At 42.4% G+C, this 25,860-nt stretch overlaps 1 protein-coding gene across 1 annotated transcript in view; it reads right to left on the reverse strand.

The window, feature by feature from the left end:
* Nucleotides 1–16,931, reverse strand: part of ADAM23 (ADAM metallopeptidase domain 23) — a 131,408-nt gene extending 114,477 nt beyond the window's left edge. Inside the window, exons 1-2 of the mRNA XM_031033128.2 lie at nucleotides 16,799–16,931; nucleotides 11,776–11,983 (exon numbers count right to left, since the gene is read on the reverse strand). Coding sequence (XP_030888988.2) covers nucleotides 11,776–11,983; nucleotides 16,799–16,931 — 341 coding nt within the window. The remainder of the gene's footprint in view (nucleotides 1–11,775; nucleotides 11,984–16,798) is intronic.
* Between the last annotated feature and the right edge of the window lie 8,929 nt (nucleotides 16,932–25,860).

Below are 25,860 nucleotides of genomic sequence, written 5' to 3' on the forward strand. Positions count from 1 at the left end.
AATCACAGACCTGTACCTCTGAAACAAATAATACATTATATGTTAAAAAATAAAAAAGATGGTAGGAAGGGAAAAATGAAGGGGGGGAAATCGGAGGGGGAGACAAACCATGAGAGACTATGGACTCTGAGAAACAAATTGAGGGTTCTAGAGGGGAGATGGGTGGGGGGATGGGTCAGCCTGGTGATGGGTATTAAAGAGGGCACGTATTGAATGGAGCACTGGGTGTTATACGCAAACAATGAATCATGGAACACTACATCAAAAATTAATGATGTAATGTATGGTGATTAACATAATAAAATAAAATAAATAAATAAATAAAATTTTTTAAAAAAAGATTCAAAGGGGCAAACCCAAGTGAAGGTACAGAATTTGTACCACAATGCTAAGACGGGAAAGAAAATAGAGGAAAAGCAAAAACAAAAACAGTGTCACTTTGGAACCCAAGAGGTGTATTATGCACCACAAACCCCCTCAAAAGAATTCAAGTCCAAGAGCATCATTTTTATATGTCTTGAATATATGTGCTAAAATTATAAAGGGATGATCAGCAAATGAAGAGGGTAGTTCCCTAACAAACCACACGGATTGCATGCATGGATGTATGTAAATATATATTAAGTATTCTTAAGAAACAACACAGTGCTGATCTTTGATTTCCCACAAAATGATTTCCATATTCTGGAAGTCATTCTATCTTAACTGCTCTTAATTTCTTAAATGTGTCACTGCTTTTAGGTATACATTGTTATTATACCTCATTTTAGAAATTTTTAAAGGTATACATTTACTGATTTTAATTTGCTAACTGTATCTACCATCTTAGGGGCCAGATCTTAAGTCACAGAAATTAAGGTGTATCCCAAGCCCTACTAAATAATGTACGTTTCTCAAAGCCTCTCACCAGTTTGTTATTAAAGTCTATATTGCAAAATTTAGAAATGAGAAGACTCAGGAGCATTGTCTAAATCTCTTCATTCCTACATCTGTTCCTTGGGCTGCTACTTACGTTAGCAAATGACAGGAAGGAAATTTTTCTTCAGTATTTTTTTTAAATCACAATGTTTTTATTTCAATAGTTCCAACGAATGAGAAAGAGATAAAGCAATTTTTAAAATTTCATTTTATTTCAATCATAGTTATTTTAGGTAATTTTTTTTTTACCTAAAATAAGCAAATAACTCTATCAGGGCAGTATCTAACTAGTCATGACTAGAGAGGGCATGATGTTAGGAATACTTGATAAATAGTCCAAAATAAAAACTTCGTATAGAATATGAAAATCTTTCCATAAATATAAGACTGTAACATTTAACACTGTTCTATCTTAGCCAAGAAAGAAAAAAGGCATTTAAATTAAGACTTCAAGCAAGCTCTTTTCTTTCAGCTCTCCATGCCAGTTAACACTAAATTAGCTAGTTTCTCATAGAACAGAAACTATAGAGTCTACAAGAATGTTGTACTTATGTCAGGGCAGCCACAAATAAAGTCTCAGTGCACAACTAGATTTATGTAGGAAGCAGTGCTTATGTTAAAGGACAGAAAGAACATTGTTCCCATTTTCCTAACCTATAGGTTTACAAAAGTTCTAGAACATGGTTTCTCAACCTCAGCACTATTGACATTTGAGGCTGCATGCATCTGTGCACTGCCAGATGTTTATCAACATCCCTGGCCTCTACCCACTAGATGCTAGCAGCATCCCACCCCCAGTATGACAACCAAAACTATCTCCAGACATTGCCAAATGTCCCCTGGGGAGAGCAAAACCGCCCATGGTTGAGAACCCTTGATCTGTCTCTTCAGGAAATACATGAATTTATGTAGATTCTCCCAGATGTGTTGCCTTTATACAAAATTTAACCTTGATTTCAAAGTTCATTTTCAGCTGTCACCAAAGCCCTTGAAACAAAACAACAGAAAGGAGCTGATACCAAGGGAAAAGGGGAATTTGGTTCTTTCAAAAGTTAAATGTTATGTAACCAAGAAGCAAAGTCTTAAAATTTATACCATGGAAATCCCCCCAAATTAAACTATAGGTTTAAATCTGTTAAATGAGCTCACTTGTATGCTTCCAAAAATAATGAAGAAATACCACAACTATCTACACAGTCCAGAAACTTGATCTTCTAGAAGGATGCTTAATGTTGCTTTTTTTTTCCTCTCAAAGTGACAGCTTCTTATTATCTTTTGAAATGTCATGTGGTGACTCAAAAGAAAACAACTGTAATTTAAACAGCAAGAAATGAGGGGGGAATAAGTCAGTATGTGGCTTCCGTTTAGAAGTTACTAAGCTGTCTTGCCATGATTAATGTAATACGCTTTCTCTGTGGGCATAAAACCCCAAGTCTCTAAATCCCATTTAGATACTGGTGGCTCCCATATTTCCATCTCATCCCAACCTGTCCCTGAGACCATAGCCAATTTGCTCGTCAACATATCCACATAGATGACCAACAGCCCACCAGAAGGGAGCACGCTCAGTTTTCTCTTAGCCTCATTTTCAAGTTCCCTCCTCAGCCCTTTTCCCTCTTGGGAAATAGTAACATTCCTCCCCAGGAAAAAGCCTTACAGTCATTCTTGATTTCTGTATTAATTTCCTATTACTGCTATAACAAATTTCCATAAATTTGTGACCTAAAACAACACAAATTATTATCTTACACTTCTGGAGGTCCAAAGTCCAAAATCAAAGTCTAGAGTCTAAAGTTAAGGTGGCAGCAGAGCTGGTTACTTTTGGAGGCTCAAGGGGAGAATCTGTTTCCTTACCTTGTGCAGCTTCTAGAGGTTGCCTGTTTTCCTTGGCTCCTGGGGTCCTTCCTCACATGGCTCCAACTTCTGCCTCCCTCATGACATCTCCTTCTCTGACTCTGACTCTTAGGACCCTTGGGAATACATGGGACCCACCCAGATACTCACTCTCTGGTTTCAAGATCCTTAACTTAATCACACCTACAAAGTCTCTTTCCCCACATACAATATCGTGATTTAGAAGAAATATATATATTTAGTCATTTAGATGACCAAAAGATATTTCTCATATACATTTGGTCTTCATCCACAGGTCCCTGCTCACAGCACCAAAAACCCTTGGAACTTCCTGAGATAAAAGCAACAGGAACAGTATTTGTCATAATATTTAGTCTCTTGTCCTCAGTCCCTGAAATCACTTCAGAGCCATAAAGGTGCAATGATGTCTTGTTATTCATGACAGGCTCCTTTCTACTACAAGGGGTTTATGTTAATGAGGTGACTTTTGGAAAGCACCTAAGGATGGGGGCTGGTTGCCAGGGGAACCAACCATGAATAGAGGGTTGGAAATTTCGGTCCCACCCCTTGACCTCTCAGGAGGACAGAGAGGTTGGAGGTTGAATCAGTCACTAATAGCTAATGATTTCATCAATCATACCTATGTAATGAAGCCTCAATAAAAACCCAAAAGGAGAGAGTTCAGAGAGCTTCCAGGTTGGTGAACACAAGAAGATTTGGAGAGAGTGGCCCACTCCAAGAGGATAGGAAGCTCCAAGCTCTTTCCCCAGACCTTGCCTTAGACATCACTTCCATCTGGCTGTTACTAAGTTATATCCTTTTATAATACATCCACAATCTAGTAAGTAAAATGTTTTTACAAGTTCTACGAGCCACTCTAGCAAATTAATCAAACCCAAAGAGGGAGTTGTGGGAACATCTTTTTTATAATCGGAAGCACAGGTGGTAACCTGGGGTTGCAAGAGATGTCTGAAGTGGGGGATCGGGAGCAGCCTTGTAGGACGGACCCTTTACCTTGTGGGATCTGATGTTATCTCCAGGTAAATAGTGTCAGAATTGCTGGTGTCCTGAGAATTACTTGTTGGTGTGGGGAACCCCTCCACACATTGGAATTTGGTGATCAGAGCCACCTTTGACCATGTGAGGTTAACACATTCACTGGTTCTGGGGATTAGGATGTGGGCATCTTTGAGGGGCCATTATTCTGTCTACCACAACTCCTCCCTTTTTCTAGTCCACCCACCTTCAAATCATCAACAACCTGGAAGCTCTACTTCTAATATACATCCCAAACCAACTACTTCCCTGTAATTCCTCTGTGACCACCCTAGTGCTGGCCACAGAAACTCTATCCTGGACAATGGCGAGCATCTCCTAACTGGTCTCCTTGCTGCCACTCTCACCCCTCTACGGCCCATTATCAATGACACAGCCAGAATAATCTTTTTAAAATACAAATCAGATAATGTTATTCCTTTGTTTAAAATTCATCAGCGGCTTCCCATTATAACCAGAACAAAATCCTAATTGGCCCTTCATCCTCTGGACCCTTCTTACCTTTAAAAAATAATGGAGGAGGAAATACGTAATTTTTTCCTCCACAAAATTTCTCTCCCTCCCTCCCCATCAACCTCCCAAGGCTAAGCAAGAGCTCCCAGCAACTCACTGAAGGAGGGCATATGTGCTTCCACTGACCTTCCTGGGTCTCTCCAGAGGCAGAAGACAGCAACTTACCACTAATTCTAACCCTAAGCCCTCCCTCTCAAAGTCCATCTTGGCCATAAAATTCCTGCTAAAACTACCAGAAAATTAAAGATATGTAAGAAATAAAAATCAAGAGGTAAGGGAAAGAAAGGAAGGAGCATAACATAGTGTGATATATTCTTCACATTTCATAGCAAGCAGAGAAAAGATAATATCTTAGGTTGATGGGTCTAAAAATAGGGCAGAGATAAATTATTCAACGTTAAAAGAACTAAAAATAAAAATTTAGCAGCCTTTGGGGAGTGTTGGGAGAGAGAAAACTCCCATTTTATTCTTTTATGAGCTCTGAATTCTTAAACTATGTAAATAGAGTAGAGTAACTACTAATTTTTCACAGATATTTACACTAATTTTACAAGTGAGGGTGTGCATGTTTATATATGCAAATTTGTCATCTGTTTTTTCGCCTACTGTAATATTCCTTTCCCTCTGATTCCTAAGACTGCTCTTCGGAATTCCCCCACTGTGAAACTCCCACCAAGGACCTCTTGGTGATAAATCAGAGGGCACTATGATCCCACCAGCAGCATTTCTCTGGAACATTATTCTTTAGGCCCTTCTCTGACTCTATTTTTCAAAAACTCTTTTCTCCTGGAATCACTTCACCAACTATTTCTGGAGCCAGCTACTCTTCTCACTTTCAAATAATAAGAGTCCACATTGGATAATTCTTACTCATCTTCCAACATGCCAGAATCTCGGAATTCTGAGAAACCCTAGTGATGTCATATACACACACACATGCATGTGCACACACACACACACACAACTACTAAAACTAATAAATGAATTCAGTAAAGTTGCAGGATGCAAAATCAACACACATAAATTAGCTTCATTTTTATACACAAGCAATGCAAAATCCTACAAGGATATTAAGAAAAGAGTTCCATTTACAATTGCATCAAAAAGAATACTTAGGAATAAACTTAACCAAGGAGGTGAAAAACTTGGACACTGAAAACCACAAAGCACCTATGAAAGAAATAAAATAAAACACAAATAAATGGAAAAACACCCTGGGTCCATGGATTGGAAGACTTAATATTATTAAGATGTCAATATGACCCAAAGCAATCTACAGATTCAGTGCAATCCCTATCAAAATCTCAATGATGTTTTTTGGCAGAAGTTGAAAAATCCATCCTAAAATTCATATGGAATCTCAGGGGACCCTGAATGGCCAAAACAATCTTGAAAAAAAAAAAATCAGGAGTTCTCACACCTCCTGATTTCGTCAAGCTACAGTCATCAAAACAGAGTGGTACTGACATAAAGCTAGACATATAGACCAATGCACTAAAGAGCCCAGAAATAAATCCACACACATATGATCAAATGGTTTTCGACAAGGGTGCCAAGACCATTCAATGGGGTAAAGACAGTCTTCCCAGCAAATGGTGATGGCCAAACTAGATATCCACATGTAAAAAATGAAGTTAGACACAACTTACTCCACATGCAAAAATTAACTAAAAACGAATCAAAGGCCTAAATGTAAGAGCTAAAACTATAAAACTCTGAGAAGAAAATACAGGGGAAAAGCTTAATGACATTGGATTTTGCAATAATTTCTTGGATATAACACGGAAAGCAGAGGCAACGACAATAACAATAATTTGAACTTCATCAAAATTAAAAACTTTTGTACATTCAAGTACACTCTCAATAGAAAGTTCAACTCATGGAATAAGAGAAAATATATCCAATAAGAAATTGATATCCAGGATATATAAAGAACTCCTGCAACTCATCAACAAGAAAACAAACAACGCAATTAAGAAATGGGCAAAGGACTGAACAGACATTTCTCCAAAGATATACAAATAGCCAGTAAGCCAATGAAAAAGTGCTCCCCATCATTAATCATCAGAAAAATGCAAATAAAAACCACTATGAGATACCCCTTTACACCCATTAGGATTAAGATGGCTGATGTCAAAAAGAAAATGAACAGGAAACAAGTGTTGACACAGATGTGAAAAAGTTGGAACCTAGTGCATTGCTGGTAGGAGTGTAAAACAATGCAGCTGCTGTGCAACATGTTGTGGTGATTCCTCAAAAAATTAAAAATAGAATTACCATAAACTCCAGCAATTCCACTTCTGGGTGTAAACCCAAAAGAACTGAAAGCAGAGACAAAAAGGTATTTGTACATCCACGTTCATAGCAGCATCATTCACAATAGCCAAAAGGTGGAACATTCCAAGTATCCATCAACAGATGAAGGGATAAACAAAATGTGGTAAAGACATACAAAGGAATATTATTCAGCCTTAAAACAGAAGGAAATTTTGATATATGGTACACATCATGGATGAACCTTGAAGACATTATGTTGAGTGAAATAAGCCAAAAAAGGACAATTACTGTGTGATTTTATTTCTGTAAGGTACCTGGGATAGTCAAATTCACAGAGAGGAAAATTAGAATGGGAGTTGCCAGGGGCTGGGGAAAGGAGGGAGTGGGGAATTAGAATTTAATGGGGAGAGTTACAGCTGAAGAAGATGAAAACATTCTGGAGATGGGATGGTGGTGTTGGTGCGCAATAATGTGAACTTGCTTAATGCCACAGAAATATACACCTAAAATGGTTAAAATGGTTCACTGTTTTTAGCCATAATTTGCAAGAGAAAGGGAATCAGTATGTGAACTCTTCTTGGTTAAACGCAGTTAAGATGCAAAGCCCAAAATTTTACTTCCTGGTCACAGCATGTTTAGTAATATCCCAGCATCAGAAAGAACAAGAACCAGAATTGTATTTCTGATATTTTCACCGGGTTAAATGTTTCTGGTTGGGAGGTCTATATACTCTTCCATTTGAGGTGGTTTTATAATTATTACATTTCATTCCAAAGCCAGAAAACTATCAATCACAGATTAAAGTATTCCTTGGGTTCTGTTTTGTTTGGGGACTTGGGGAGTGAGGAGAAGGAAGAGAAGTATGTGGATGTTTATCTAATTGGGACATTCCTTAGGGAAATTATCATACAAATCCATGCTATTTATAGTATTTGGCGCCACACCATACCCACCTTGGTAATTAGCTCCACAAGGAAAACAGTTCACCTTACAACAAAATGCCTGATTGTGAGCCTGCCCTGGAGAGCCCTGATTGTTGGCAGAGGTTTAGGGAAGGCTCCTCTAGCCCCTGGAGTACAAACACCATGCTGACCTACTACTGCCTCAACCTGGCTTAGAGGATTGGAGCCCTAAGACACCACACCACATCTTTGAGTATTTACCCGTGCCTAAGTACACCACTCTCATTGGAGGTGACTCAGTAAAGGTCACCTGCAGCCATAAAACCAGGGAGACCCAGAGCGTCACCCCTCCCCACAGATGTCCTCACAATTACTTCTAAGCCCATCTTCTTTTTGAATAAAACAATCCTTTATTCATAAAAGAGCAGTTCATAGCTTGGATTCCCTAGGCCTGTACTTAGTAATTAATGGGTAACATTTACTGAGTCCTCCCGATATGCCAGGGACCGTCCCAACCACTTTACATGGGCATCCCATTTCATTCAGGCACAACCTCTGCGGTGAGTGCTATCTTTATGTCCATGTTATTGATAAGAAAACTGGAGTTTCAGGGTAGCTGGGATTAGCAGATGTGACCCTTAACTCCCCAACCATTCTTCCCCCCATGTTGAATGCCTACACTGTATCATTAAAGTACCAATTTCCCTGCCTTGCACTGAAATAACATCATGTCTGTAGGAACACTGGTTATCACATGCTGACAAAAAGTTTAAATTGGGTGTTAGTAAAAAATAGAGGGTAAATGAACCAGTTCTTACTAAATTCAACTTGTTTCAAAGTTTCTTCAAGCTGTAGACTCCTATGTTGGAGAATATTTTTCCAAAAAAGAAAAGCTTTTCTAGAATGGTCAAATGTCTAACTTATAATTTGGCAACACCAAACATGAACATCCTTGGTTCAGTTAACAAGGAGGAAGGAAATCTGAGAGAGGAAAAAAAGAAAGTCAAGGAAGTGTAACAAGAAAAGGTAAGCAGATGAGCAACATACTGTAAAAATGTCAGAATTTTAAACAAGATTATTTATTTGGAGTTCTCATTTAGGAGGGAACAGAAAGACAAAAAAACACAACTGGTTACAGAAGAGGCCCAGGGTATGTGTGATTGTGAACCATGGTGTAATTAGTTCATAGATCCTTTTCATAGAGAAGAAAGTTGTCTAAAAGGGACAGAAACTTCCCTATTCAACCCACAAATATGGTGTGATAAAAGAAGAGACTGGAAGTTCAGGCCTTTCTGGTCATGCCAACAATTCCCAAGACCCGGAGCAACTGACCTGACCCCTCTGGACTTGGTTTTCTCATCTAGAACACAGAAATAATAATCACTAATAATATAACCTGTTTTGTTGCTGTGAGGACCGTGTGAGACAATAGATATGAAAATGCCTTGATAAAACTGTTTGGATTCACTACAAAGGTAATATATTATCTCTGCTATTACCAGTGTATTGCAGAATGAGTTGCAAGTTGATTTAATGCATTCTACTTAGCTGAAACAGTAAAGAGCAAGAAGACACACAGAAGATGAGGGACTCCCCTAAGTGTTGATTGATTTATATTATTAATGGAGCCCATCTGCAAGACTCAAAAATCAATTTATTCATGGCCCTGGAATATTTTTTTATGAAACGCCTCTAGGTGCACTTAGATTTAACTTCTAAAATTAATCTTTAGCCCCACTGAGGACAAAAGGAAGTGATCCAAGAGCATGTGATTATGCTGTTCTCACTACCTACCAAGGGTTAAAAATGGGCTGGGATGACTCCCTCAGGTGGACACAGCATGTAGATAAGAAAGAAGGGAATGTCCTCAACTATATAATAATAGATCAAAATTAAAGAGCAATAGAGGGCATCTGGGTAGCTCAGTTGGTCAAGCATATCTGACCATTGATTTTGGCTCAGGTCATGATCACAGGGTTGTGAGATTGAGCCTCATGTGGGGCTCCGCACTGGCCATGGAGCCTGCTTTCTTAAGCTTGATTCTCTCTCTCCCTCTCCCTCTGCCCCTCCCCTCCCACGGTGTGCATGTGCTCTCTCTCTCCCTCTCTCTAAAAAAATAAATAAAAATTTTAAAAGAACAATATAGTCATTAGTTATAGGGTCCTATTTATACTCCTGTTCATTGGTTTCTTTGAACTTAACTCTCTATAATTAGTGTCTATCAGTAGAGGAGACTTAATGTGAATTTCCATCCTTTTCATTTTTAAATAGAGAACATTTAGTGTTGTTAGATCTTGTTAACAAATAAATATCTTTCACAATAGAATTGAAAGTAGACCTTGAATTCATTAATTTGTAATGTTCCAGATGGGGAAAGTAGCCTCTGTCTACTCTTTAGCCAGAGGAAGCACCTATTAAAAAACAAAACAAAACAAACAACAACACCTTATTTGGTGCATCAAGCCAATTCACAGGTTTGGCTCTGTACCAGAATGGGTGTCCCGTGATGGAGAATGCACCTTTCATGTTACTCTATAAAAAGCAAAAACTACCCTAATTTGCTATGAGTGAACATGATTGTTCTTAGCTTCTCGTTATTTTGAGTAAAATATGGTAACTGGATCTATCCTTTTTATAATAGAATCCCTAGCATTAGCTTTGATTAAAATTGTACCGAATTTATATAAATTCTAAACACAAAGTCTCCTTTGTAAAACTACAAAATTCAGATCCTGAATGGATTCTGAATGAATGAATTATGTGAATGAATGAGTCTTTCATAAGGTTAAAGGGTACCCACGTCACTTGTGAATTGAATACTTTGTGTGAATAAAGGCTTATGACTATGTACATTTTGGAGAGGAATAAAATATTTTTATTCAGAAAAACTTACACTCTAGGAACAATTCATTACTCAGATCTTAAAGATGGAGAAGACAGGATCTTCTAAAGCAGGAATTTAACAGTATTTGAAACTAAAACAAACGCCTGAGAACACATTACTGACAGATTCAGTTGTTGCCACTGATCACAAGGATTTTCCCTAACTAGCCCTGGAATTTGGACAGATGTAAGCAGAACCATCCAGACAAAACTACCTCCTGCCATGGGCTGATCTTTATGTAAACAGGCCTGGAAAAATGCCAAAGGATTGCAGAACAGCAATGTGTATACAGTATACAGAAGGGTAGCTCTTTTCCAGAATGCTTCACATTTTCTCTTTCGCTGCACAAGTAAAATTCACCGAGCTAAAATCATGCTTGTTGCATGTGGATAAAGGGAGTCACGGGATGAAGTCAGTGTTCCGAGATTCATCTGTCAGCAGTGGGACTGATGGACTGACAGAGAGAGACAAGAGGTAATGACAAGAACAAAATAGAGAGAGAGGAGGAGGAATGTATTCAAGGGAGAAACGTCAAGACTTAATAAGTGACTATTTATAGACAGAAGATGAAGGAGAGAAAAGAGTCAAAGATGACTCCCCAGGTTCACTGTCAGATGGCTAGAAAAACAGCCGTACCACGGAGGAAAATGAGGAAGGCACACGGACAGCTCTCTTCTTGCCTGACCGGACTCTCAGATTGGGTGATGCCACCACGCCTGGGCAACTGCATCGGGCAATTACATGGTTCTGGATTATTTTTTGCCTGGCTCCAGAGAGAAGGACAGTGGCCCAATCTGTTACCAAAACCCGAGAACAAGTGAAGACGGGAACTAGTAGTTACAGAGTTGGCAGGAATGAGTCAAGCCCTGCGCAGAAAGAGCAGGAAGCCTCCCCAGAAACACGCACTAAAGCAAGACTTGGGACATACAGCTCAGTTCAGACTGGGAAGAGCCAGTGGCCATCACATCAGTCCAGGGTGAAGTGACCAAATACAGTCTAGACTTCACAGGACAGAAGAGTCAAAGAAACACCTCTAGGGGCCAGGCAAGGAGCAGAAACAAGGAAAGCTGAGTGTGCGGTAAAGGAGGGGCAGGGGACTGAAGTCAACAGTGGAGGAGTGACGGTAGATGGGTTACTCCCACCCAAGACAATGGGCCCAATCTTCCCACTCTTCAAGGGAATCAGCACACTCACTGTCTTCTAACAGATACGTTATTTCATCCTCAAGCACTTCTCAGTGCCTGACATCTTTGTGTCACTGTCGCTGGTGTTGTTCTTGCTGTGTTTCCTCCCACAAGGGAAGAGAAGGTAAGTTCCCTGAGGAGCCACAGAACTGACACTTAGTCAACATTCAACCAATAATGTGCTCACCTCCTGACTTCTCGGGGCTTCACCATCTGATGCAGAATATCCAAACCCCTTAGCTCTTCACACTCTTCACAGCCTTGCACACTCACCACCACCACTTGCATGGACCTTATTCTCTCTCCCAAGCGGGCTTTGCAAAGGATAAGACCTGGGTTTAAATCCTGGCTCTGTCCGCCACTGGCCAGCTGTTCGTCCTCTTTGAAGACATGAACTATAAATTTCAACTGCCACATCTATAAACATGTACATTACTGGGTTTCTAGAGGACTTAGTTTATTTATTTATTTTTTTAATTTTCTGAGAGACAATGTGGTGGGGGGGGCGCAGGAAGGACAGGGCAGAGGGAGAGAGAGACTTTAAGGAGGCTCCATGCTCAGTGCAGAGCCCAATGTGGGGCTCAATCTCACAACCCTGAGATCCTGACCTGGGCCAAAAATCAAGAGTCAGATGCTTAACTGACTGAGCCACCCAGGCGCCCCTAGTTTTTTTTTTTTTTTTTTCTTAATTGACTACAAATGTAACACTAATGCCCAATTCTTTTAAATTTCCCATCCTTGGCTTTCCCCTTCTCACACTGACCACACCGAACTCCCTACTGCCTCTCAGCAGACCGGAGGCTTTGCCTGCTGACTCTGTAGGTCTCCTACCCCTCCTTCACCCTCCACTCTCTCTCCACCTCCCGAGAACTTACCTCCTAACTGCTCCTTAGGGCCAGTTCAATTGTTTCTTCCTCCACGACATTTTCTTTGACTTTCTTGGGTGCCCACAGATTTTTGTTCTTACCACACCACCTGCACTGACATGAACCACACACCACCAATTGCCTTGTTTCTGATGCCCATTCAACTATCAGCAAGGGTAGGGACTCTGTTATACTCTTCACCACTGTTCCCAGAGTTTAGCACAGCGCCGGATTCAAAAGGCATTCAATAAATATTTAGTGAACCAAGCAGAACTAATGTCCAACAGATGTAAATCTGATTTATCAGAAACTATATGGGTGGACTCACCTCTTGTTTCACCACTGAGAATTAACCCATGGCAATAAAAAAAAAAAAAAAAGCTCTTGATTATCCACATTAATGGTTAATAGTGGTTGACAGTGATAGGGATGATCTAAGATGTGTCAAAACAGATATTTTCACTATTTTAGGTAATGTAAACATACAGTGTGATTTATGCAGCACTAAAAACTCAAGATCAAAATTATCTCTCGTACTGATCTGTCACTGTGCCAAAAACTCTCAACAGTAACTTGAGGCTCTTTTGAATTGTCAATTTGATTATAACACAAAATTTCACAGAAAGCACTGTACTCTTTCTATCCTATGAGTGTTCAATCATCAATTTATTCAACAGCTATTTACTGACAGCCTACCATATACCAGGCATTACAAGCAAAACCATTACAAGCCTGAATTCTATACACTACAATTCTGTAATGACTGCTTCGGAACACCTGGAAAACCTGGAAAGAAAGTTGAGGCCAATATAAAAGTTTGTATTATCCTATAACCATATAATCACCACTCTATCAATTCTGAGAAAGGACACTATAACTCTTCTGGCTGGCCTACACCAAGAACAAGGGAGCAGCTGGATGGTCAGGAAATGTGGAACCAGCCTTCTTCTGATGTAGAGTAGGATGCAATAATAATCATCATGATCTAAATTCATTTAAACATCTCTCTTCTCTCCCTTCAATCTGGGATGGTAGAGAGTAGATCTGATGAAGAAAACAACTTCTGTTTTTCTCAATTGCTGCCAGGCATTTACAGTGTGATAACCCTGCTCACACCCAGAGTCCGGACATTAGGTAAGGACTTGGGTGTAGGATTTCCAATTGGCAATGAGGATGGGATTGTGGGCAATTTGTGTGCGCCTCCCCCCCCCGCCCCACCGAAAAAAAAACCAATGCCACTGAGCTGCAAATGGCTGACTAATTCCCTCTCCCAGACTGCTCAGTCTCTCTGGAAAGGAAGCACTCCTTGCTAGCGGTCTGTGCTGTTGTGTATTGCTCTGGCCAGGTATTGCCTTGAATCCCCGACCTAAGCTGTCAGTGCTATGAAAGGTCAGACTCCCCTGCCCGGACCAACAAGCAGGACTCAGTCTGAGGTGGGCGAGCTGCCCAATAGTCTCTAAACAAGACCTGCAGGTTATTGGGTCTGGAGATGATTGGCTATAATTACATGTGAAAAGTTCCAGCACGGAGCCAAGGTGAGATAACTAAGAATGATAGGGCTCTGTCTCTTTCCCTCAGGCAAGAACCAGGGGCTCCAGCTATCAGGTCTTGGGAACCAAGGAGAGATTCCCTAGGTCAGTGCCTGAAGGGGAGGCCAGCTGCTGGGCCCACTGCATCAGTGATCAGGACCAGGTGCTGAGCTTGGAAGCCCTATCCCGTGACAACTCTACCAGGGAGAGGCATCATGGCACCCACCTGGGTGGGCAACACTGCTGAGGCAAGCTCCTTCATGTGGCTGCATTCCTTGCTGCCATCACAGATTGTCCCCCAACTCCATGGATACCAGAAGTCCCACCCCTGCCATGGTGTGGCAAAACAAATTCTTAATAAAAGCAGGGCCCCCAAGCACCTGGTACCAGCTCTTCCTAAGTTCCCAGAGGAGGTCTAAAAACTATCAGATACTTGTAAGACCCCTGCTTGAATGGTTTAGGCTTTACTTAGCACAGTGGCATACCTACATGCCTAATCACTAGTGCCACGTTCTTGGGGCCTGGGGGCTTTCCCAAGTATGCTGGCTAGTATTACACTAGTGGGGGAGAACCCCAGCCCCTTGGAAGTTGACTGGGACACCCTAGAAAAGGAGGCAGCAGCCCATGAGCAAGGGAAGAGACAACCTCTGTCCCAGGTGTCCCCTATCACTACCCATCATACCAAAACATCCAATGACAACCAGCATGAATGAAAAACAGAGACACCTAACTATACCACGAGACAAATGCAACGTTTTCTAGAAAAATATGTCCAAAGGGAGGGGAAGAAGGGCACTGATTGGCTCTCATGAGTCCAGAACTGGCTTCAGCTTCTGCTTACAGCAGTTGAGATGCACAAGCTGGCTAGACTGCTCAAAGACCCCAAAATTAATAATTTGTTTCAAAATCCCATGGTATTAAGGGCCCATTTTATTAGAGACACCTTAAAGGAGCCCCCAGATTTGTCACCACAACAAGGACACTCCCAAATATATCAAGCCATCGGGAAAGGAGACACAAAAGAAATACAAAAGGGGATGGACTCTGAAGAAGAGACCACCCCACACCTCTAGAGCCCACAGGGATAAGGAGGATGACACTCTGCCTCTCCTGACTTGGATGTTTATGGCTTGGCACTAGGCCCATCAGTCTGTCGCATTATTACTGAGTGAGTTTGGGCTCACTGTGAGTGGACAACTCGAGATAAAGTGTACCTCCTCTTACGTAAAATTGGGATAGTTCGATGGGTATATCATTTTGCTGAGCATCATGCTCCCACAAAGCCCCTGACCATTTCCAACCCAGAGGAGATGCCCTTGGAGCCTGAATCTAAGTTCTTCTTGAAGGGCACTCCCCTTAATTATAAGGCCATGCTGTTACAACTCATAAAAATGTTAGACACAGGACAACAGGCTTTAGACTGCATCAGTGTTGTAGCTAGACATGAAAACAAGTGCGCCTGAAGCCCAAATCTTGTTTGCTGCTAAAGGCAAATGGAACCCACTGCCCCCTCAGCCAGGAACCCAATGGAGGGGCTCTAGGGAATCTGGGAATTTCTAGGCCCCTCTTCAGTCCCTACTGACAGGTGGTGCCTTGACCCAGCTCCCTCCCTCTCGAGACCACCAAGAGGTCTCACTGTATTGGCAACTCTGGAGATCTGGGGTTCCTAATGACTTAATCTTTATGAAAAATCTTTTAGCACTGAAGGCCCCTTTGGCCCTACCCTTTCCCGTTACAGGTATGGTTGCCTTGACATGGCATTGTGCCATCTGGAACAAACCCAAATTCCTGACCTTTCTTGTGGGAGCAGTACACTGGGAGCCCATATGACTGCCAGCTTCCAGTTAAGATGGTAAACACCACCCAATTATCCCTTGTGACAAAGGACTGAGGGACTGCAGTCTATAATGCAAAATGTATTTAAGGAACTCATTAAACACACCATTTCTCCTTTCAATTCTCCCATTTGGCTGATATTAAAGCCCACTACTAATGAGTAGCACCCTACAGTTGACTATGGAAATTTAAGTGCTCAGGTACCCTCTATTATGAGAGCTCAGGCTCCCATTCCCAACATTTTCCAGTTAAGCAAGGACATTCAGAGGGCTCCAAGAGACTGCTTTGCCATGATGGATCTAGCTAATATGTTCTATTCAGTATCAGTCACTGAGGAATCCCAATGGCAGTTCACCTTCACTTTTGAAGGCACCCAATATACCTTCACCTGGCTGCCTATGGGCTTTCTTAACAGCCAGCTATTGTCCACAGTCTTTGCCAGCAAAACCTGGATACCCTTACAGTGGTCTACTTGCACCATGTGGTGCTGGACTGATGACCTCCTAATGTAGGGCCCCTCAGAGGATGGGGTGTGAGAGGCCCCAACACACCTGGTGACCCACCTACAACATAGGGTGGGCTACTGCCCCACACAAGATTCAAGAGCCAGCCACAACTGTTTAATTTCTGAGTACTAATTGGTCCTCTAAAGGCTGGAAAATTCCACTTATGGTTAAACATCCCCGTTGGTAACTATTCAGCCCCCCACCACACTATGACAAGCTCAACACATTTTATCATATTTTGGAGACAACACATACCATACTTAACCATCATTCTTTTTTTTTTTTTGTAAACCATGCAACATTGTCTTTTATTATGTATGGGTTTTAAAAATTATTTCCTCAACCTCTCCATACATAGACAAAAGTAAGTATACTGTTTAACACACTGGAACTGGGAAATATTGACCATTGCCTAGAGAAGGGAAAATTATCCCTAAAACATGCTTAACCAGGAGGCCAATTCATCTGCCAACCTCCAAGAACATGGAGATGAACAGGATAGACAGACTGTCCCCCATCTGAACCTTCATTCACCACCATTCGATAACCCTTCTTCAGGCCCAGATTTCTGTAGCAGAAGATGATGATGAATGTCTTCTTGGACATTTAATGATTGTTGGCAAGAAATGTACTGCTGATCTTACCCATCATTCTTAAACCCATTTATGTAATCACATGCAAATCCCCCACATTTCTTGGGGAGAAGCTCAACAACAGCCTTACAACTGACACAAAGATCAGTTCATCAGTTGACGCCCAGATCCCCATGGCTCCTCCCTCTGGGTTGAGGCACCGGCCACCATGCACTATACATCTTGGAGTCTACCTATGGACTAAACATGGCTCCTCCTGGCTGCCTTACAGGCTTCTGCGCCATACAGCTGCTCTCCACAGCCGCGCACTACACCCCCTTAGAACATCAATTCTGTTTGCTTATTGCCTTTGTTAGAAACAGAGGCCTTTGTGGTAATGGAGCCCATTCTCCTGTGTACCCACCTTACCATTACGCCATGGACAAGGGACGCCTCCCAATGGTGGCTCACACAGCTACAAATGCCTCTCTGCTAAAATGGTAATGGTACCTTCAGGAACAGGCTAAACCTGATGTGATGGGTCTTTCCAAACTGCAAGAGTATATGGCTTCCCCGCTCCTCACTCCCCTGCCCACAGACCTTGAAGAACTGATGGACAGTGTCTTCAGTGCTTGAGTCTCTGGTAGCCCCTGGAAGAGCTGATGGAATGAGAAGGGGGACTGTGTAGTTCCCCGATGGCAGCACCATCACCATACCCAGTGGAGCCCATTGGAGAGCAGCAGCACACCATCCTGCCGGTGGCACCATGCTTATCAAAGATGGCCAGTCGGGTCAGCTCAGCTCTCTGAGCTTGTAGCAATACGAATGGCTGTGCCGAGCACCACTGCCCATGACAAGCCCCTTGTCCATATTTTTACTGATTCGTGGGAGGTTGCTAACAGGATAAGGTATTGGTCAAGCCAATGGCAGCAGACCAATTTTCCCATTCAAGGCCATCCCATTTGGGCTGCCCCAATTTGAAGAGACACTGGCCAGGCACTAGTCACAGTTAAGGTTACCCACCTTTCAGCACATTCAAAGGCTACCACTCCAGAGACTGTCTTTAACCGAAAGTGACAGCCCTGGTGCATATCCAAGTCACCACCAGTTGGGGCTCTCGGCCACCAATTCTTGACCAAACCCTCCGCCACTCCACCCACCACCACCAGCAAACCACAGCCTTCCTCCAGCCCCCTGCACATATGCATCAATCAATCCTGGGCTCCACCATTCTGACCTTTCTTAGTCACCACTTCCATGCTCCTTCTTCCCTGGCCAAACTGTCCCATATCTCTTCAAGTCATGGGGGAGCTGCTGCCACAGTGACCTGGACCCACCACAGGGCATTCTGCTTGTTCTAAACTGCAAATTATGCTCCCAAACACTGCACGCTGTCCTGTCATGCTTCGGTTCTATGAGAGGGCTGCCCTTTTGGCCTCTGACAGGTGGATTTCATAGGGCCACTTCCTCTGTCAGTGGGCACTATCCACTTCACAATTGCATGTGTGGATCCCTTTAGTGGCCTATTGCTTGCTACACCCACCAGGAACACCTCTACAGAGCAGATAATCTCTTTCTTTTCTAAGTACATCCTATCCCCATGCTGGCCCTGCAGACACCATTGACTCAGATCAAGGATCTCATTTTACTACCCATGTAACAGTGCTGGGCTAGTGCTGGGCTCTCCTACAGGGCATCCAGTGGTACTTTCATCTCTCAAGTTGCTCCTTAAGTTACAGGGCGGTAATTGGACTCCTTTTAAATGGACTTTCCAGTTGCCAGGGGCACTTACCACTTTAGACTCTAGGCCACATGGCCAGCATGATCCTCACACCAACTGGGCTCCCCGGGCCATGCTGCCTGTGATTGTGATCATGGGGGAATCTGATGCCTTCATCTTACAGGACAATATTATCTACATATTCCCCAACTGTTTTGAGTCCCTTTACAGATTTAAAATGTTGATCATCTCACCTTCTAATACTCACTGGTGACCAAATCAGGGACAAGTGGTTAGCTATGACCCTCTAGTCATAGTTAGTCCTGGCCCATTAGAAAAACACAGACCCACTGTGCTACTCCTGGAGCACACTTACCAGCTTGATATGCAAATTCCACCTGAAAGTCCAGTGTAATAGTGGCTTTAGTGGATGGCTCATTTCTCCTAACCATAGCTCCCCAAAGGAGGTGGAAATAATTGCACTGGGACCCACAGAAGGGATGGTGTAGAGCTCTCAAAGAGGAAGAGGCACTCAATCTGGTTGACACCAGCAACATCAGAAGATGACAGCGTGATGATATAATTACACCACTTGGCCCTACCCCACTTTGGAGGAGGCTACCCATGAACTGTTGACCCACAATAAATCTTCACTATGGGGCAGTCAGTGGGCAGGTGCACAACGATAAAATACAGATGCTCACTGCTGCTGGCCTTACTCTGTGCCTTGTGTGCCATCTGGGTCATGGGGCTTCTCTTCCACCCAGAGAAGCAATGCTAGAAAGTTGCTGGACCGTACAGCACTCGCCCACAATTGCACCCCAGTGTGGGGGGACAGCAAGAGTTGGAAGTCAGCCCCTAGAGGGGCTGTACCCAAAAGTCTCCAAGTATGGATGCTAGCTTAAAGGCCACCATGTTCATCCTGACCTCTGGGCACTGATCATTACATGGACCTGATTTCAACCCTAATTGGCTGATCAGCTTATGCAGTTCAGACCCATCTCTGGTAATATAGAGCCAAACGTTAAATTGTCAGGAGCATATGACTAAATTTTCTTTAAACCAAGCTACACAGGTGCTTCCAACCCTTACTATTTTTTTAAAAGATTTATTGATTTATTTATCTATTTGGGGGGGGCATGCATGAGCAGGAGGGGTAGAGGGAGAAGGAAAGAGAGAGAGAAAAGCAGACTCCACGCTGAGTGCAGAGCCCAACGTGGGGCTTGATCTCACACACTTAGATCACAACCTGAGCCAAATCCAAGAGTCAGATGCTTAACTGACTGCACCACCCAGGCGCCCCTTCAACCCTTACTATTTGTGAATGGAGACCTCCTTGGAGAATAGTATTGCCTAATTATTTACAAGGTGCATCCCAAGGACCCCCAAAATTTACTGAAAATGCTCCCAACAGTTCAAGCAGACCTTAATCTGGGCACCCCAAATCTATGCAACCTTATTAAGGTCTCTTGACCCTTCAGTTCCCTTCCTGGGTAACCATCTGAGAGAGCCACCCCTCTCTGGGATGGCTCCCTCCACCTGTGACACCTTGGACATGACAATACCCAAGCCTACAACCTCATCCCAAACACTGCCTCTGCAATCTTCCAGTATAGCAAAGATGACACCCAGGAAGACACTGCAGCTGATGAGGGCGAGCACTCCCCAGGACTTGGTTGCTGAACCGGATGCCTGTTTATCTGAATTCCCTGCTGATGATCCCCTTGAGTGACGTTTTGCACTTAACTGTGTGTTTACCCCAGAGCCCCTTGCTGGTCGCTATGCTTGCTTCTCAGGTGTGAGGTGGTACTCTGGCTGTCAAGGTGCTCTCCGCTGTGCCTGTGAGCTTTGGAAGGCCAAGGTATATGACCATTTCACAACCTTCCGGAGGCCCCTTTAAACCCTTCACTCAGATGCTTGCCCTCACCACACCCATTAGATTGACGCACACTATCCATCCTACCGGGAGTCCATGAATTTAATTTCCATTGAGAGGACCCCTTCCTGGCTGAAGATCCTCTCACCACCACAGCAGCCCCCTCTACACCTTCTAGAAGGACCACAGTTACAGGGTACTCTCTACAGGGGACCCTTCCCCACGGCCACCACTCAGAGCTCCCGTTCAAGCCTTCCAATAGTCTTAATATTTTTATACAATGGACAGAAATCAAAGCTCACTTTTGGGGGCTGCTGTAACTGCTGGGTGTGTCACTGGACTCCACCAAGGCTATTTCCCATTAGTGGTCTACCCAGCTGATTTATTGACTCAGCCGTCATTTGGCCAACAGAAGGCACTTTACCAGTCCCTGCAGCCAGCAGCTCTCTGCAGTGCTCAACTGCTCCCACGCAGGATACTTTCCAAGACAGTATGTAGCACCTGGCAGGAGCCCGCACACGCCCTTCCCAATCCTCCCTATCTCCCCAGGAACGAATGCCACTTGGATGAATACGAACTAGACTGTGTCCCCAGGAGCACAATCCCCATGGTCTTGGGCCTCAAGGCCCAGACATTCAGGGGAAACCTCAACTTATTTCAGGTACCTTGATCAAGCACTTGATGTCCACTGTGCGTCCAGTGCCCTGAGGCATCTCACACATATGTGGTTCTCCACGTGTGCACATCTCCTTCCCTCAACCTCCAACGCATTTGCGTCCCCGCTGGCCCTGGGAAATCCTGTCTGTATCAGTGCACTTTAGTCTCCCTGGAACTATCCTTTCAAACCACTGGATGGAACCCTCAATCTGTCCTTCTGCCTCCCTGACATCAAAAGTGTGCAGCATTCACCCCCATTATGTTGGGTGCGGGCCTGGTACTCTGCCTCACAGGGACTGGGCAAGGTGCTGCCGCATTAGGCACCTAAAAGCAAATGATTAAGGCCAACACCAGCCTGTCAGCCACCTTGGCTGAATACATTGGGCTGCTACACCAAAGCCTAATCTTAATGCAATGACAACACGATTCTGAGCAGAGATGGTTTGGATAACCATTTAGCTTCAGATTACTTATTGGCCGAGGAAGGTGTATGCACTATAAAGGGAACCAACTGCTGTGTGTGTATTAATAATTCTGGACAAATTCAGAGAAACTTATGAAAGGCGGCCCAACAGGTACACGTGTTTCAGAACCTCACCCAAGTTTGTAACCAAACAACTACCTTAACCCTACCCAAGGGCTTTATTTTCTTGGCCAGATCTCAACAAAAGAAGGCAATGGTTATGGACAGGATTTCAAACTTTCATTTGTCTACTGATACTGCTGATTGGCATTTTTGCTTTGCTCAGATGTTTCATGTGCTGGGTGACCAAAACTCTGACAGTGGTTTTTACTATCCACCATCTTGACGGTGCCTAGAATTTTCCCTAAAGATTAATACCTAAGCATCACACGGTCAATTGTGATGAGAAAAACAACTTTTTTTGTTGTTTCTGAGTTGCTGCTTAGGCATTTTACAGCATGATAAGCCTACTCACACCCAGAGTCTGAGCATTAGATAAGACCTTGAGTTTAGGATTCCCACGCTAAGTTCCTGCTTAGCTTTTCCCAGAGCACCTTTTAAAATAACCACTTAGGAGGTGCCTGGCTGGCTCAGTCGGTGGAGCATATGACTCTTGATCTTGGGGTTATGAGTTCGAGCCCCACGTTGGGTGTAGAGATTACTTAAAAATAAAAGTCGTTAGGGGCGCCTCAGTGGCTCAGTCGGTTGGGCGTCTAACTCTTGGTTTCGGCTCAGGTCATGATCTCAGGGTCATGAGATTGAGCTCCATGTCGGCTCCATGCTCAACAGGGAGTCTGCTTGAGATTCTCTCTCCCTCTCCCTCCCACACTCACTCGCTTTGTCTCTCTAAAATAAATAAATATCTTTAAATAAATAAATAAATATCTTTAAAATAGCCACCTAGGAAGTAAGTCCTCGAAAAATTAGTAACCTTGGCCTCAACCACTTCATAAGTAGTAGGTGCTTGCTACTTTGCTCTCTATCTCCTGCTCATCGATGACCTGGGATAGAGGACCACTCAGGTGCTACGGGAGCTACTTGCCAATCCCTATGGGGGTTGCTTGTGCCCTCTCATTCCGCAGGTCATAATCTGCATATTCATACACCAGCTCTAGCTCCCCACCACAATAGGGCAGGTCTGTGTGCAGGCCAACCAAAGTCAAAGGAGATGACTTTCGTCTTTCCTAGACCCTGTGCTGTGCATAGTGTACCTCTTCCATCCCTTCCCAATAGGAAGAGAAAAGAATCCTAAGGCAGTAGAATGCAAAGCAAGTAATCTTTGACTAAAGGAAAGTTTCAGGAAAAGGTTTGAGAGGGAGAGAATATACCATCCTAAAATATGCTTCTTTGGCGTAGGGATTATTTTAGGCTGATTATTTCTAAGAAACAGCAGACACAGGAGAAGTTCTGAAAATGGGAGTTGAAGTCCTTCTGTAAGAGTCATTTACATTTTATAGGCAATCTCCATTTGTAAGAGTCTCTCTCTCTCTCTGTATCAAGAAGACAATGATTCTAAATCTCTAAGAACTCTCATCAGTGGAGAAGGCAGACTTACTTTACCACTGTTTACTGTGCTTTCCCTGACAGTCTCCCACAACTCTGTCCCCACCTCTCACCCCAACATCTTCTTTTGTCTTTAGCTGGAGATGTTATCTAAAATAGTGACTTGGGCCATTCTGGAGAGATACTCAGTTTTCCTGGGTCTTTCCCATGTACACAGGAGATATACATGTTATAAAACTTCTGTTTGTTTTCCTCCTGTTAATCTGTCTTTTATTTTTTTTTATTTTGTTACGTTAATCACCATACATTACATCATTAGTTTTTGATGTAGTGTTCCATGATTCATTGTTTGCGTGTAACACCCAGTGCTCCATTCAGTACGGGCTTAATCTGTCTTTTATTGCAGGGTGTGGTTCAGCCAAGAATTTAGAAGGGTAGAGGGAAAATGATTTTTCCTCCCCTACAGGTTCATTAACTTTCTTAGAAACAGACCTCATAGGATTATCTCAGAATGGATGAATGAATGAGTAAATGAATAAATGAATAAATCTAAATTGTTTCTCCCTCTTTTTAAATGTATGGCCCGTTTCATTAATATATTGCATTAGTGGTTCAAAAATGCTTATGTTCAGTAATCATAAATTACCCTTTTTGCTTGTAAAAATCTCTACACATATAAAAGACAAGTCTTGGTAACAAAGCAAAACTAAACTTTTCCATTTCATGTCCTGATACGTCAACAAGATAGTAAATTGACTTCCTAGCAAGTAAGAAAAAATTTACAATAATTCATCAGAAAATAAAACTGTCTACGAAAAAACTTGAATTGGAGTAAGCACCAAAACTCAAGGAACATAACCATTTAGATCTGAGGTGACCATATGCCCCATCTGCTCTGGACCAGAATCTTGGTTTATGCCTATTATCCTAGCATGATTATTAAGCATGCTCACTGTCACTCTCAGAAATGGCAGTTTGGACAATAAGTTATACATCACCCTAAATGGAGACAAAAAGGTTTCTAGACAATCTCTGACAAAGAGAACTTTCCGGTTTTCAGAAACACTGGTATTACAGAGGTGCTCTGCACAATTGGTTTTTAGGCTCACAAATTTTAAAAGAGTTAATAACATTTTCACTCCCACAGTTGTAAAGTAATAAAGACTGATCAACACTGAATATTTATGAAATAAATACAAAGCCCTGCCATGCAACCTATATCTGGGAACTCCCCTCTCCACCTCTACCCCCAATCTAAGGATCCATGAGAATGGCACAATGATTCAGCATTTCTAAGGCATTCATTAAAATGTGCTTGAGTGCAATGAAATCAGGAGAGGAAAAAAGGTACCTAATACACAGATATTAAAATCAAAACTTCTTTTATAAAAGCAAAAATGATGAAATTCTATAGATTCTCTCTTACTGAAACATTTGTAAAGCAGCTAAACTGACAAGTATCTCTCATCACTATTATTAGGCAAATCATCCTAAGATACAGCAGAAAACATGGCACACTTTTTGTCAACTAGTTCAAGAGAGGCTTAAAAAAACAGAAATAAAAGGGAAATCACAGAACACAAAGGGAAATTTCAGGGCATCCACGATACAAGTTACTGTTTATACTTGTGTGGGGGCACCTTTTAGAATCTTGCTTATCTCATTTTTGTGTCTCCTGGAGGACAGACCATGTCTTGTTCATCCTTGTACCCCTTACCTCTTATCTCTGAATCTTTAGCCTACTCCTTTGCACAAGAGAAATGTGCAACAATTGTTTGTTCAATTAAACTCATAAGAAAAGGAGAAAAATGCTCTCAAATATAATTTCCGTGTATGCATTTTTTTCTAAGATAAAAGAACACCCAACCATGGAGGGTGGAAATGGAGAAGAATCATTTCAACTGCAAGTATGTGTTCCATAGTGAGAAATCTATATGAGTGGCAGGAGAAAGTTTAGCAAACCTTATTATCATAAAAATTAAGATATAGAGTAGTCAAACCATGTCGCCCCCAACAAAGCCCAACATAACATTCGACCAGAAGACAGGCATCAGCCATTGCCTCCAAAACTTGAGTTATAAAAATATTCCACTGAGATTTTTTTTTTTTTAAGTCTCAGCTCAGGAGGGCTTGAGCATTCTTTGAAATGGGCTTTAAAAGGCAGTTTTTGGTTTGGTTTGGTTTTGTTTTTTGTTCCTCCAGCACCCTATGCAAAGGCACTGGAGTGTGAGAACCTGCCATTCAACCGTAGAAGATCTCTTTAATTAGGAAAGCCATAAAATGGGCCCCAATTCATTTATCAAGAGGGTCTTGGAGTCTTCTTCCTTAAAATCACCACCCACTCCTCCTATCAACAAGCCAAATGGGCAGACAGGATCCAGGAGTCAACCCATGAAGTTACATAGGAGCAGAAGTCATAGGGGGGTACATCCACCTCATAATACTGCTCCAATAATAGTCTGTACAAAGGAAGCATTTTCTCAGAAACCTGACTTGTAAAAAAATAATAAAAATGAAATGTTCAGGCTTCTTGAAGTTCATATTAACTGTTTTACAATCTTGGGAAAGACCCCCAAAAGCCTTAAATTTCTAACTCCCCATTTGTAAAATGGGAGTAAATACCATTACAACTTACCTATATTTTAGAAAACTAATAAAAACAATGATATAAATCACAGATAGTTTTCTTAAATTCTAGATGTGAGACAGTTACTACTTTTCTCCATTGGACAGGTATAGTCCAG

Source organism: Leptonychotes weddellii, chromosome 3, assembly GCF_054177405.1.
Source record: "Leptonychotes weddellii isolate Sample4059 chromosome 3, ASM5417740v2, whole genome shotgun sequence".
NCBI lineage: Eukaryota > Metazoa > Chordata > Mammalia > Carnivora > Phocidae > Leptonychotes > Leptonychotes weddellii.